A 15,932-nucleotide genomic window follows, 5' to 3' on the forward strand; every position below is an offset into this window, starting at 1 on the left:
AACGACAGTCAATTAACACCTAAAAGGGCATATGGAGAAGAAATGCACTTACTTCATGATAAGTATGTAGAATGAATACATAATGATGAGTACAAGGCTTTCCCACCTCAAAGAGACAAAAAAAAAGTATTAAAAGGCCATTCAAACAGCTGCATGTTTTACAGGTTTTATGTAGGAGTGTGCATTAAACATCTAGTACAAGTCACGTTTGTGTACACAGAATTCACATCATTAAGATTAGATGGTGTCTCAGCAGAATGTTCCAATAAACATGCAAATAAAATGTAATGCATATATTTCAGAAATGTGCTATGCAGACTGAAACCACAGCTACCCTCTGAGGATCATAATGCCTTTTGTCATTTCAGGGCCAAAGCACAGGCCAGGCACTTTGAGAGGACTCTTTTAGAAGATGCTTATCACTGGGGTCTCACTTTGGACTGTTCTCTGGGACACTTAACACCCCCATAAATGTTAACAGCCAGAATCAGAGCAGAACTTTGGTTCTGCACATGTGAGTCTTCGGGCCTTACAGAATAGCCTATTTACTTCATTAATGTTTCCAGGTTCTTAAATTTTCTTTTAGTTTTCCCTGGTCCTCGCAAAAAAATATAACCAAAGATAGGATTCCCTAGGTATCAAATTCAGCTCATCCTCCCAGTGTGTATGAATGAAAGCTAATTAGACTGCAACTCCATTTAGTGATCAGTCTCATGGCAAATACAGGACTGCAGGGAATAGTTCACACAACTTACCACTCTATTTTCTCATCATATATAAACTAGAAGAAGGAGGAAAAAAAGAAAAGAGAAACACATAAATTGACAATTTCTCTGATCTATCTTGAAAAGCAGACAAATTTATTTAATAAGTATCAGTCATATCTAGCCAGAAGTTACTCAAGTTTTGACCTTTTCTAACCAGAACTTTCACTGTACGGACTGTCCCCCTCACAAGCGGAAACCTTGTGAACAAGGCTTGGATCCCCCTCAGTGACTGTTATAAATACTATTTTTTAAAACAGTGTGAGCATGTGAAAGACAGACAGATATGCACACACGCACCCACACGCTGTGCTGTGTAAACGACAGCAAAGCCATGTATTCTGAAGAGACCAAACTCAGTCTTTTTAATAGCTAGACTAGTTTTAGCTGCCATTTTACTTCTGCTCTTAGGCCAAGCGGTTATACGTGTTTTACTCCACCCTGGGTAACACCTGTAACTAAATGGGCAGCTCGTGATCCGTATTTATTACAAAACAAAGGGAATTCTTCTCCTCCTTGCCACCAGACATGGTAAATGTGTACATTCAGGAACTACTACGCTGCTCTAGCGATATCTCACCTGTGCTCTGTTTAGAAAAATTTACCCAGAGTCTGTGAAAAATTACTGCATAGAAGAAACAGCCACCTTCCCTATTTAAAACAGAGGTGCAGCTAAAAATTTTTCACCTCCACAATGAGCAGTCCCCTAGGTCAGAAGAGAGTGCTACTGTGAAGGAGTAGCCTGCTCATTTGCAGAACTTTACAGACTGCAGGTAAAAAATGAATGGACATTGGTGGCTGTGATGGACACATATTCTGTGGGGCTGCAGGAAGTTCTTCTATTTGGGACATATTGTGGATCTGAGCCCTCACTTCCAGATGTCACTAGAACTAGCTAGGAAAATAATTGTTTACCAGTGTATATCAATGGCTAGAAGGCTGGTCCTCCAGAAATTCAAGCAACGAAACACATTTGATAAGACAACTACTTACAACAATAAGTATGATGACAGATATTGTGTAGTACACAGAGTCCCGGAAGACAGCCCATTGGGTGAGACAAACCACCTGCAAAATATTACACCTTCAGCTACAAAAATATGCAATTTTAAAGACAAAACAAAGGACTCTATCTTGCAAACACTTGGGTGTGTGAGCAGAATTATTATTAGCAACGATTCTGGAACCAATTGCAGTTTTATGCTAACAGGAAGACATAGTCTGTTAGACAATGCATCTATAATAACCACAGTAATAAAAATCATATAGAAATTTCCATTAATGAAACACATTTCTTACTAATGATATTTTAATTGGTCATGATTTCAATTATAAAGTACAATTCATTGTACTGCAGCAAACCAGCGGTTCCCACTTCATTATATTTGTAGATATATCGGACTTAATACCTGAAAAAAATATGATAAACAGTCTAACCATCTACTGAGTAGATGAGGCAAATCTCATGCTTGTGTCCCAAATTCTTTGATTGTCATCAGTACCAAGGAGGATTAGCAGATGCCACTGATGAGTTGACTGTGAACACAGTATTGTATGAAGAGGAACCAGTTTCCTCTGTACGCTACATGTTCAGAGTGCTGAAAATACAGCTGAACTTTTTGGAAACATTTGCTATTTCTAAAGCATTTGTAAATTCTTTCTAACATTTGACATTTTTCACAACGCCAGCTCATTATTTTTTTTACTAGTACTCCCCTTTTTTTTTTTTAATATTTGCTTATGGAAACCCCTAAATCATAAGCGAATGAACTCCATAAAGATAAGTATCTTACTAACCTGTCCTGCAAATATTCCACAGACACCAACAATGCAGAGGATGTTGAAAACTGCTGAACCGACAATGGTCCCTACTCCTACATCTCCATGAGTGATAAATACACCTGCAGAGGGAGCAAAGCATGCATTATCATCTCTGTCACTTCATAGTAGGTCACAGACAATTACGTAAAACATGTACTACCTGAGAACAAGAAATTGTTTAAAAGTTTAACCAAAACATGTTTCATAATAAATGCTCACTTCTCCATGGAATAGAGAATGTGCTTTTAGTCTAGCTAGCAGCTCCTCATTTTTGACTTAACATCTCTACGCATATATTTTTATTAAAACTAAATTATTTCTTAGCTAGTTAGTTCAACAGGAAGTCCTGTATTTCACAGCTTCATTGTTAGTGGTGCAGTAATCCGTTCAAATGAGTAGAAAATGTCTCCAGTCATATCAGGAGCATGAAATTTATTTCAAATAGTATAATAAAGCACAGAAAACTCTCTCCCAGGTGTTTAATATTTAGTGTTTTCTTCCTTGCAATGTCTCATGGGAGTAAGAGATTCTTCCCTCAAAAAAATGGCAGCCTCTTTGGGTGCTGTAATGTGTGTCTTCTGACTCGAACAGACAACAGGATTCAGAATTAACCTGTTCAAGTACCAACTTTAAGATTTCCCTTAGTACTAAACCCACCTATGCCTCAGATCTACCTGTAACATAATTGTATCGGAATGACAAAAATTAATGGCTGGAGTGGACCTCCAGGGCATATCTAATGTAATCTTCAGCACTGAGCAGAACCAGAGATAAAACGCACTACAGAGCTGTATCTACTTGTAATTTAAATCTTTAGCTAAAGGAGCCTTTAAAGGCTTACACTCACTGCTTTTTAGTAAGTTGGACGTGAGGTTATAGTGCATTTCTTTACACTGTATTTCCCTAAAGTTTGTAAAAATGACAGTCGGGATAGTAGCAAAAAGCCTACTAAGGATTTACTAAAGACTACATCCTGGGTTGCACCAAAAGAAGTGTGGCCAGTCAGTTGAGGGAGGTGATTCTCCACTTTCATGAGACCCTCACCTGGAGTACTGTGTCCAGCTCTGCAGCCCTCAGCACAAGGAGGACATGGACCTTTGGAGCAGGTGCAAAGGAGGCCACAGAGATGATCAGAGCACCTCTCCTATGAGGACAGGCTGAGAGAGCTGGGGTTGTTCAGCTTGGAGAAGTGAAGGCTCCAGGGAGACCTTATTGTGGCCTTTCAGTATTTAAAGGGGGCCTACAGGAAAGATGGGGACAGACTTTTTAGCAGGGCCTGTTGGGATAGGACAAGGGGTAACGGCTTTAAACTAAAGAGGATAGATTCAGACTAGATATAAGGAAGAAATTTTTTACACTGAGGGTGGTCAAACACCCGCCCAGGTTGCCCAGAGAGGTGGGAGATGCCCCATCCCTGGAAACATTCCAGGTCAGGTTGGATGGGGCTCTGAGCAACCTGATCTAGTTGAAGATGTCCCTGCTCATGGCAGGGGGGTTGGATTAGATGACCCTTTGAAGGTCCCTTCCAACCCAAACTACTCTAAGATTCTGTAATTCTATGAAATTTGCTGTTTTCCTCCTTCTCTATCAGAGTAATCCTGTGTCCTTTTTTCTCTTAATAGGTACTGTTGTTGCCATTTAGAGCTCCTCTCTACAATAATCTTTAATATTTCAGAGATGACTTCAAATAATTCTCTAAGTAATGTACACCACGTCTGTCTGGCTTTAACAGATCTGACTTACCTATACGTTAATTTGTTCTTTTCCCATGTTCCCTGTTCTCCTACTTCCTTACTAAAATTAATTCCCTTTATTTGTGACGAAAGAAGCCAAAGAGGCATCAAGTATCTCAAATTCTTTCTCAGGGGACTGCAATAAATCTCTTCTTTTACTTCCTATGTTCAGAATCAGCCATTCCTCTCTGTGTTTTGAGAGGAGATTCACAGTTTCATGAGATATTTTGAGTAGTTAATTATACCATGAACCACAGACTCGCTGACAGCTGCAATTGCTGATTATAAATTGACAGAAGAATGGTAGCACTTTTGGATACCTCTGCTTGATCTGCCGCTGATTTCTTAACAGCAGATCTCATAAAAGCTAGTGTGTGGGCTCCGTACCTATAACAGATGCAAACAGTTCTGGAGTGGAGCTCCCTGCTGCCATGAATGTGGCTCCAGCAACATCTTCACTCAAATGTAGTTTCTGGAAGAAAAGCATCGATAATTTCAGCACTGCTACCGTATTTACATTGCACAGTTCTACAGTTGCAAAGACAGAATCTCTTTATTTTCTAGCTGCAGTGCTGTTAAAGGATGAACAGTCACTACAATACAAAATCAGACGCTGCCTTTTGAGAAGGCAAATATACTTAGGGCCAGTAAAATGTTTACACCCTGACTCAGTGAAGTGTCAGATAAAACTGCCTACTTATATATATAACTGAATAGCCAACTGTGGCTTACATGTAGCCGATTAGAGAAAAGATCTCTGCAGATTCAAAAAGATTGTATACATCTCAAATTGTTTTCATTAATTTACTTTTGGAACTCTAAATACACTCATTCAAGAATTAAGGGCAATTCTTGGGGCTTCTAAAATTTGAAAATAAAAATCCATAAGAGAAAAATATAACCTCTGTGAATAAATCTTACAAACCGCAGGCCTGATTCTGGCTTCACTTTACAACTGTGTTAATCAAAAGTGAGTCCGCTGACACAGACAAAATTAGTCCAATTAGACACAGAGAGGCCTGTGTACTGCAGACAGATCTATTTTTATGACAGTGTCTCTTAAGCTTTAATAGGATATAGATAACTTCTGAGTTCTCAGACCAGCAGAAACATGTGTAGCTCCACAAGCCGGCTGCATCAATTTAATACTGTCTGAAGATCTTTCCCTTGAACTATAAAGAAGGTTTTATGGAGGAGCTTTTTCCTTTTTGAGAGTCTCTAGACCCATCTCTAGTACCTTATTTTTCTTCCAAGGATAGGAAAGCGATTAGTGACAGAAGGACCAGCACAGAAATCCTGTATTTTTCTGGCACTATGCAACACTTTGAGCTGATGAAAATGGCATCCTACAGAAAACTTGACAAAACATAAAACAAGCCCTTTCTGTACCGTTTATCTATTACCAGCCATACTGTTGCAGGAGCTCAAACTTAAGTGTGCTATCTGAATTCTTCTTAGCTGTTTTAATGTTCAGCAGAACATGAGACAAGAGGCGAAGATTTTATGAAGGATCAGCGACAACTTAAATGGTACAACCCAACTGGTACAACTTAAACACAGTGTATAAGTTGCATGCTGAAGACAGAACGTGTGAAAAGGGAAAGAAAAGATCCCTACTGAGTGCTTTACTATTTTTGGCCAACCCCCTTGTTCTTCTATTGATAAGTCTAAGTATAAAGCTCTGAGTAACACTAATAGGAATTTAGTACATATATCCATAGGAAAACAGACTTTTTAACTAGCTACAGGAGTTTTTCAGAAAACGGTCACACACATTTTTGTTAAAAAGCAAAGGACGTGAGATTTTCATTTTGCCCCCAAAAAGGAATTAGAATCTAGTTTTGTATTTTGTACTCATTTTATAGTAGTTCAACAAAGCCTTACCTAGCACATATTTACATGCCAAGTATATATTCTACCCTGTCCTGATCAGCTCACTTAATCTGAATCCTACATGTAATTTTGCAACATCTTCTCAACAACTGTGTAAAGGAATTGACATTTATTTACTATTTTTTTGCATACAAAATAAGTATTCTCATTCCATACAAAACCAAGGTACGTACTTTTCTCATGCATTCTCCCTTTTCTCTACTTTATGCTAGGACACTTACTTTCACCTTGCTGATACAGAGGTAGATGTGCAATAAAACTTGCATAGCCAACACATTGATTTATCTATGTATGATTTCTTTTCATAAGTGACTTTTAACACTAGGAGTATAACAACAAACCCAACTCATCCATATGTCATATCCATCCTAGCTACATGCTTCAGGTATTTGAGAGTGGGTTTTGCCATCTGATCCCATCAAATCTTTCATTTTTTCCTCGAGTGTGGCCAGGGGAACCAACGTGGTGAGACTACAGGTTCATTTTTTGATGGAAAGCTCAAATCATTTGAAAAGGAGGCCAAGAGGTTGACAGGAATGAACTCCAAACAACGACGGCACAAAGTATCTGATTCTATAACACTCTCTAAATAAATTTCCAAAAGAGGAATAAAGTTCTTTAACATACCTCACAAATTTTCTCTAAGGATGGAACAAAGAAGTCATCACATACTATAGCCAAAGCATAGAACATATAAAGAGCCTGTAAAGAAAATAAATTCAGGAAACGCTTCAGATTTTTCCTGTGCTTGAAAAGAGGAAAGAAGGTAATATTATATTTATTCAGAGTAGTGGAAATATATAGTTTCATTTTTTATTCCATTCCAAATGAAAATCCCTCTGCTGATCAATTTATGGCATAAAACCAAGATTCTTGAATATAAGATTAAGTTCAGGACAAGAATGTCTGCCAGACCCTAGAACAGGAAAGGTACCACAGTTTGACAGAATAGGGTGCCACGACAGACTTCATATAAAAGAAAGTAACAGGCAAGGCTTACAAAGTCACGTAGTCGTCATCTATATTTTCAATTAATTATCGGACCAAGTAATTAAATAGAAAGTAACACCACGTTGATTAACAATACTCAAGAAATAATGACACCTGTAAATAAGCAGACCCTGACCATGGCTCACCGCACCAAATCTCTCCTGAGTGATGCTGGTTCGCTGCACACATGCAATTCTCCCACTGTTTTATGTGCCTTTCTGTGCTGTGCTCCTGCAGTGGGCCTAATCCTGCTGTTGTCCATCAAACACAACTCCTTTTTTACTTTACTTTCCCTGAGCTGGGAATCAAAAGCTGGAGCCCCCCAGTCTTACTTGATTTGGTTTTTTCTACAATAAAATATAAAACTCCCCATGACACTTTCTGTATTTCTTCAGTGTTGGGTTTTTTAAATTACAATTCTATCTTTTGCATAGAGGCACAACAGGAAAGAAAGAGAATCAAGAATCTTCTACATCATGCTTGATGTTATCCTGTTTATACAAGGTGAAACAGAAACAAATACAACTCTGTGATCCATGGGGCCAGGATTTTATCTCCAAGAGGATGAATGCATAAGCACTGCAAATTCAGACTTGCATCATTTTCTCAAATAAATCATAGACTAATGGAATCATTTAGGTTGGAAAAGACCCTTAAGATCATCGAGTCAAACTGTTAACCAAGTCCACCACTAAACCACGTCCCAAGATGTTACCTTTTGAGCATTTGTACCCATATAAACATATTAGAAATACTGAAATCAAAGTATTAAAAACACACTGATACATACAGAGGTCTATTTAGTAAGGCCACTAAGATAATTAACATCTTACAAGACAAACAAAATGAAGCACAGTAGAGGAAAACTTACAGCAATGATATGAAGCAGAACTCCTCCTTGCTGCCGTTCTTTATTTGTAAATATATCTTCAGGAAATTCATTAATGGCTGAAAGAGAAATATACATTTTTAAAAAAAAAAAATTTACAGCTTCTCTAAATGGAAGACTGAAAAATAAGAATGCATCTGTAGAAAGAAATGACCAAACATGAATGTATCTTCCAATTTATACATGATAGCTTGCCGCCTCGGAACCTTTTTTCTGCTCTGTAGAAAAAACAGAGAACTGATACTTAGCCGTTATTGATTATCATCATTCCAGCGAATTAAACCAACCTCTAAGAGTTTCATGTTCTTAATGCCTTATTTTTACTATTGTCTCCTCTGTGTCTCTAAATATACATCCAAAGTGACAGGCACAAAAATTCATGCTGAAATAATATTCCTGGCTTTATGTGTGCCTTGCCTGAAAACTTATGCAATGGTTGCAACCTCCCATCAGGTTCTTAACTTTAAGCTTTTATAGGGCTCCACAGTTTTGCAAATCATTTCACAAAGATTAAAGTGATTCCAAGTACTTTCTCCAGAAAGTGTACTATCTAAATCCGGCAAAGGAAGGAATGAGACAGAAATGGTAGGTGGACGATAGGAATGTGCAAAGACATGAGTTTTGGGATTATTTCTGGGTGACAGCGAAGTTGTGTGGAGCTCAGTTAAAGGATCTATGTTCCACACAAAGGCAACAGAGTCAAAAAAAGATTCCAGAGGGTGGAGACAAAGACAGCAACTAAATCAAAAGCCTGAAGAAATATATGAGATAAAAACCATCCAGATTGACAAGACAGGCGGGGATAGAGACCTACAGCCTCAAACAGGAGCCTGTGAAGTTTAAGGGTGATAATTATTTCTGCCACTGGAATCCAAATGCACCGAAGCCATCAAATTATTATTCAGAAAGAGATGTTCCTTTACGCAAAGGGTTGTAGATGTGAGTTGACAAGATAAGTTCCAGAAGGTTCTTATGAACTTACTATAATATACTGAAACTCAGGGAAGGAAACAGAGAGAATATAAGATCAACTTCCCCATAGTCAAGTCTGCCAGTTTAAGAAATGCTTAACAGCACAATACATTATATTTATGCTGCTCCATTTTCAGTTTTAATGGCGTATTTGCTCAATCTCTCAATATAATTCTGCGAACAATAACCAAGAACTTGAGGTATGGTTGATGGCTTTAGCTCCTAGATTTCAAACACTCTAAACTAGCCATATCTTCAGGAAATGTTGCACTGTAACTCTTTGAAGTTACACTTTTTACAATGTCTTAAATTTGCATTACCTATAATCACCAAACATACTCGAAAATCTTAGCTGCAGTGAGAGGATAATCTGCTTTCAAAGACCTGAATGACTTCTTATCTCCTCAGTCTGAGTTTTATATAAATACAAAAACGACTCTTCTCATCCATACTACACACACCTACACATGTTGCACGTCTACCTTGACAAAAACCTGAACGGTGTCTCCATGCAAAGCTGAAGATTCCATAGCTCTGTTTTTCCCTTAGTGCCCGCTACCATAAATATATTATTTTTGAATTAATACACTGGCAAGCAGGTAGTGTTTAAAGCCTTATATACAGAAATCATACCTTCCCTCTGAAAGTCACAGTTACCATTTTATGAAATCTCTCTAAATCCTCCAACCTAATATTTGAAAGCCACTATAGTTTTGTTTAAAAATACTAATGGTCTGTAAAATACTTAGGATAAAATAAAAGTTCATCAACAATGACTGACTGCAATTCCTTTCCTGATTTTCATTAGGTTTTTCTATGAGACCTGTTCTTACTGTTTGATTCTAACTGGAACCGATATCAGCACTTGGTATGTTGAAGAGACCTTTTTCAAGATATAGGTGCATCTTTTCTCTTAAATCTCAGACAACAAAAACTACATAAATCTATATTAAATTTTGCTTAGGTACTCCTGAATGGGATTTCCTACACCGAGGTTCTATTCCTGGTCCTCCTTCTGTAATCACTAGGAAAAATTCAAGCAATAGCGGATATAAATATACAAATGCATCAGAACAATAGCACAATTGGACACAATCACTCATTGAATTGTGGAACATCATTCAGGGGGGTGCAGAGCACTTCAGTGCCTCAAGACCATCAGCACACCCGTGTTTAGCAGGACTAGCTTCAAGAAAGTGGGTCTGGGTTGGTACAAACTCCATAGTCTTCAAGGGTTGTGATTTGCACTGTGAAGAGATTTGTGACCTTATGAAACTGGCTGAGGAAATAGCATTGCTATACAAACGCAAACCACACTGTAAATAAAAGACATTTGCCTACTGAGCCCAACAAATTCAAGTACTTCTAAAATCAAAATATGTGAATAAAACATCTTCCTTTCTATTTGGTTTTCATCACTGTTACCCTCAAACAAGGAAAAGGATAGTGGAAATATCCATAAGCTGGTTGCACTGTAGTTTTGAGACACCGTGTGTTTAGAGTTGACACTGTGCAGGATAATCCGCAAACTGTCGGTCAAGATGCAGCAACCTGCAATGCTTTTATCTACAGATCATAGAATCATAGAATGGTTCGGATTGGAAGGGAACTTAAAGAACATTTAGTTCCAACCCCCCCTGCCATGGGCAGGGACTCCTCCCACTAGACCAGGCTGCTCAAAGCCTTATCCAGCCTAAGCCTTTTAAGATGCCAGCAGAACCTTCTATGCATGCAACAGCCAAGCAGGCTCCCTGTAGTAATATACTGCTATATATAGTAGTATATAATATAGTAAAATACAGTAATATCATTCTCCCCATGTAGCAATCAGGGAGGAATACACTTCTAGAATATACTGGAATACCATCAAATTTAAGAACTTCTTGTCAGCTACGCTAGCTGCCAAACACAAAATTTCTCAGAGGACTTATTCCCTACCACATGAAATAAAGGATGTCAAAAAATTAATCACCACCCAAAGCATGTGGTTTTAAATAAATTCTCCCCTTTAACAATTAATATTAACTAAAATGATGAATAACTAAAAAGCATTAAGGAGACTTCTTTAGGAGAAAAGACCAGAGGTACAGCTGCTGGCATCTTACACAATATGGTTGTTCTTGCGTCACTGGCTAAAATACCATGCCCACAGGGACGTAGTCAGGACACGGATAATATTTTTCTTATCGCATCCCCCATTTGTCCTCTTGTCTCCTCCATCCAAGCCGTGGCTGTGAGAATACTCATATTCCAGCAAGCCACCAGGAGTGCCGAGACCAGAGCCCTGGCCTGAGTCTCTAGCAATGACAAGGTGACCCTGCACATGGGGTACATCCTTTCACATGCTCTGATGCAAAGCTTCGCAGCTCCCATCCCAGGTGCTTGCGTCAGGAGCACCACCCCCTTACTGCCACCATATGGCAGAGGGAACAAGCCCCTGGCCCAGAACGTGGCAAAATAGATGTGTCATCTGCCGAGCTATTACCTACCTGATAATTTCATTCAGTTGACAGTAAAATATTTCACAGAATAACATTAAAAATGCTTAAGTCAGTATAAACTGAAGTTTCAAGAAGCACGAATAAAAATCCCATTGTAATCTTTCCAATGTAACTTTACTTATTCGAAGTTAATAGTAGATAGGAAATCAGAAGACCAGAAGATGTCAACAGTAAGAGCCAGAAGACAGAAGCCAGGCATCTGATCACCAAGCAAAAGCAAAACAGCTTCCCTGCAAACCATCTATTGCTTCATATATGGTCTGGTCATGTAGTATTTGTAATAAATAACTACTTGTAATAAAGATCTGCTTGCCTCACAGAGGTAATTTTTAATTAATTAACATGAAGACAGCTTTTCTCAAAGATAATGCTCCTCTCTACACAGAACTTGCAGCACGCAATCATTCTCACATACAGACACTACAAAATCTTTAAAAGTCAGGGAAATGAAGCAAGGTTCTGGAGCTTGATAAGTAAGATTTCTTCCTTAATGAAATGGCCACCTGATAGCGGGTTCGAAGTTAAAGCTGGGAGTTTTTCAGTATTTTGCTGTCTTTATGGCTTTATTACTCAGATAATCATAGGTTTTGTATAATTGTCATCTACAAAATCTGTAAACCTTATCGACATGCACTGTTCTTTATTTACTCGCTGTATGGTGGTTTTAATACGTTAAACAGATTTGTTTTTCTTACCTACTGCTATGATAACCTGGTTGCTCAGGAAGAGGCTGTTTGGATTCCCTCGGCTCCTAGCTTAGGCCTGGGAATCAACATCACTTAACTGAGGGGGACAGTGGTATTCCCTCATCTTTATGAGCTGACAGGGGACACGACATTATCACGGAGTTTGAGAAAGCACGGTCTGCCCTCGTGGTACAATCCGACGTGTGTGCGCAGCAGGGCACCGCTCTGCTTCACACAGAGATATTTTCTCATCTGTGGGAGACAGAGCTCTCTGGCAGCCCGAGTGGGAGCTACATCTCCTCAGTTTCTACTGAAAAAGAGACAGAACAGATGGAAGAAGATGAAATGAAGAGCAGTACATCTAATGGGGCTAACCTTTGCCAAAAAAAGGAGGGGAACATATACCAATCATCTTTAAATCAGCTAGAAACACAGAAATATTTATCCTGCTGGTACTGTTGCAAACCCATGGCTCCTGCAGCTCATCTTATCAAGCACAGATTTTTTTTTTGAGGGGGAAGGGAAGGCACCAAGAAAGCCAAGTCTACCTTGGAATTGGCATCCTTCTGCAGCTCGTTCCCTCTCCCCAGTCATGAAATGAGCGGGGAAACAAAAGCAGCTTATCCAGGCACGACTTGCAAGGGACACAACCACCTTTTTCCCCCCGAGAGATGGAAACAAAAAAATCGTCCATTATGCCAGGACAGAAAGGATGATTCACTTTTGATAAAAAGCTCTGGCTGAGCTGTCTGTGGCTAAAGAGCTACACAAGGCATGCAAACAGCGTGCCTCAGAACAGAATATAAGAGCAGCTGCACAGCTTAAGCTGTCTGCATGGCTCTGGAGCGAAGATCTGGCATGTAGCAACTGGGGTAACCCCAGCTTGCCCAGTGACACCTGCCCGGACTTAGGCTGTTACCGGATTACTCCTGGGTACCATCAGAGCATTGTTCCCATATGCCCTATCCATACTGTGACAGGCAGGCCGCCAAGGAAGTTAAGTTTCAAAATCTCCTAAGCCTGACAGAACATCTCAACAACCACGTGGATCTCTGGTTTTATAACCTGCCTCAACATGTGATTTCTTCACCTTATCAGCAGTTGATTTACTCATGGAGGCAACAAACACGCCAGCTCTTACTTAATACCTGCTAAGCATTCAAGTCTGTTACAATTTCTCCTTACAGGGAGAAGGGAGCTGCAGCTGTTTGAAAGGACACGCGATGGGCTCCACTCTGCTTCTGCAGGAAGGGGGTTAGACAAATGATGTACACAGAAGCCCACTTCTCCTTTTAATGCTTGCATGTCGTTCCCCTGCCCTTGTCTCCTCTGTCCCTTCAGGGCACGTTACATCTACAGACCACGACACCTACCCCTTTGCCCTGGCATTCAGGGGTTGTTGATCATCAGACTCACCCAGGGCAGAGGTATATGGGGAAGGAGGACAAAGACAGAATCACATACTTCCACTTTTACCCCCTCTATAATCCTATTCACAGGCCAACTTGAATATTTCAAATTTGTGTAATTTGTTTAAGCACTGCAAGTAGCTTTAGGCACCTCTCCACTTAGTGTATTTCTGTTTATATGCAATTTCTTTCTCAGATTGCAGAGCCTCATCTTCCTAAGGCCTAGTGTTGCGTTCATGCACATTTATTTGTGCCTCAGTGACAGCAAACAAACTCTTCGCTGTGTGATGGAATGAGCTTCTTCATACCTGTCAAGCAAATGCCTGCATTGTTACCTGGTGTCAGCAGTAAAATGTCAACAGTTTGTGCACCAGGAGTTGAACTTCAAACAGCCTTCACGGCACTGCAACTTGCACTAGTTTATAACTCTGTAGTAATATAATCTGTCAGAAGACTTGAGTGAAAGTCAGAAAATCATCACTTCTATCAACCACATCTTGCTGAATGCAGGGGTCCTGTATGAGCGGAGTTGCAATGAATGGGATAAGAATGTCTTAGAATCACCCTTGCCTTCAAAATGTTTGGTGCTTTGGCCCATACTGTTCTTCAAAATCAGTGCACTGGGAAGATTTTTCCAGGAGAAGGTTAGCCACTCTGAAAGCATCCTGATGGCCATGGGAGAAATTCCTCCCATATTCTCCTTATTATCAATGTCAAGAGGGTTGGTCCCCTGTCACGCTTCACGTCTTCACTCAGGTGCTGAAGTGGTGACAGCCTCAGAAGTGACTGTGGTGAGCTCAGTGCAGCCAAACAGACACAGAGGTGTCTTGAGGAATGGCATAATACACTCCTCTCATCCTCTCACACAGCCTGTGCACTGCCACTATTGTGTGCTTTGGAAAAGAGCAGCGTCGCTTTTGCTCATAGAAAAGTATTGACCTGTTTTGGTTATGTATTCCAGTGTTAACAGTGGAAAAAAAAGTCAACCCAAAGACCACATTATCCCAGTGAAACCAGTTTACTTTTATATAAAATGTGTCATGTGAAAGTCCTTTTTAACACTGCTTCCCAAATTAGATATAATAAATTTTAACAGTCATTAGAAAATCATAAATGTGCCATAGTATATTAAAGCTGTATTTCTTACTGAATTACAGAAAGTCTGAATTCATGGAAAAAAAAATAAATCACACAAATATCAAATTTTAAAATAACCCTTTCTACCACCACAAGCTAACATGCCCTTAACTCTGAATTGTCAGCGGACAAAAATGGTATATTTAGCAAGTGCTTTCATACGTGACAGTTGGTAACTTGACAATCTTGCAAGGACCAAAAAAAGAACAATTAACTGATAATCCTGGGTGCCACCCAGAAAAAATAAGAATTGCTAAGCTTTAAGCTCCCATACCCATTAGATAGCTGTTACCAGTTTTCTGTAGCAGGATGACATGTGGATTTTCCCTCATTCAGTTCAGCTTCTGCTGGATGATAATCAAGGCACCAGCATTAAAGCAAATCCGGAACGGGCAATTCAAAGAAACACACAGGTTTACTTGAAAAATTCTGCAAGGAAACTCCTTTAGAGACTACTCTTTAGTAAATTGGTTTCATGGATTATACCACCTGGACAGCATCAGAGCATCCAAATGAAGTGCAATGAAATGATGTGAAATACCACCGAACTTCTCGGAGAGACATCTGTGCATCCGCGTAACGCCATGTGATGCCAAAGATCAAGCTTTCTATTTCCAGGCAAAGTACCATATGGCAGAAGGCACGGTAAGCAACCTCCTCCATAGCCCTCACCTCACAAACAGTAGAATTATGAGCAAATTTTATCTCCGTGGTATACTAACTCAATTTGCATTGCACAACCAAAAGAGGACTGCCAAATGCGATTATCTGTGCAATGGTAAGTGGCAGCTTACGAAGCAAATAACTGACTCAACTCTAAACTATTAAATCCATTTAATATATGTAAAGGACGGTATATTAATGAAATAGCTTTCAAAACTCTCCTTCCCTCAGTATGAAAATTGTGAAAATATCTATACAAGACTGGATTACCTACAACAAAAAGTAACGTTACTACCTTATTAAACCCTGGACTTATATTTAGTTTCTTTTCTCTTTTATAAAAACCAAAAGTATTTGCACTCACTAAAGCGATGTCAAACAATCAAATAAAAATATATTAACAATTACATGCCAATGAGAAGAAAATTGAAAGGCATGATGAAATCTCATCTCGCAGTCAAGGGAGTCAGTAAT

The 15,932-nt window shown here is 39.3% G+C and overlaps 1 protein-coding gene across 2 annotated transcripts in view; it reads right to left on the reverse strand.

Annotated features, from left to right (window-relative positions):
• The window catches only part of SLC24A4 (solute carrier family 24 member 4), a 94,732-nt gene that overhangs the window by 29,577 nt on the left and 49,223 nt on the right, over positions 1 to 15,932 (reverse strand). For both annotated transcript variants that reach the window (XM_074584177.1, XM_074584178.1), the window contains exons 3-9: positions 8,073 to 8,149; positions 6,839 to 6,913; positions 4,706 to 4,790; positions 2,562 to 2,665; positions 1,758 to 1,832; positions 756 to 781; positions 53 to 106 (exon numbers count right to left, since the gene is read on the reverse strand). In XM_074584177.1, the coding sequence (XP_074440278.1) occupies positions 53 to 106; positions 756 to 781; positions 1,758 to 1,832; positions 2,562 to 2,665; positions 4,706 to 4,790; positions 6,839 to 6,913; positions 8,073 to 8,149 (496 nt within the window). The remainder of the gene's footprint in view (positions 1 to 52; positions 107 to 755; positions 782 to 1,757; positions 1,833 to 2,561; positions 2,666 to 4,705; positions 4,791 to 6,838; positions 6,914 to 8,072; positions 8,150 to 15,932) is intronic.

Source organism: Larus michahellis, chromosome 4, assembly GCF_964199755.1.
Source record: "Larus michahellis chromosome 4, bLarMic1.1, whole genome shotgun sequence".
NCBI lineage: Eukaryota > Metazoa > Chordata > Aves > Charadriiformes > Laridae > Larus > Larus michahellis.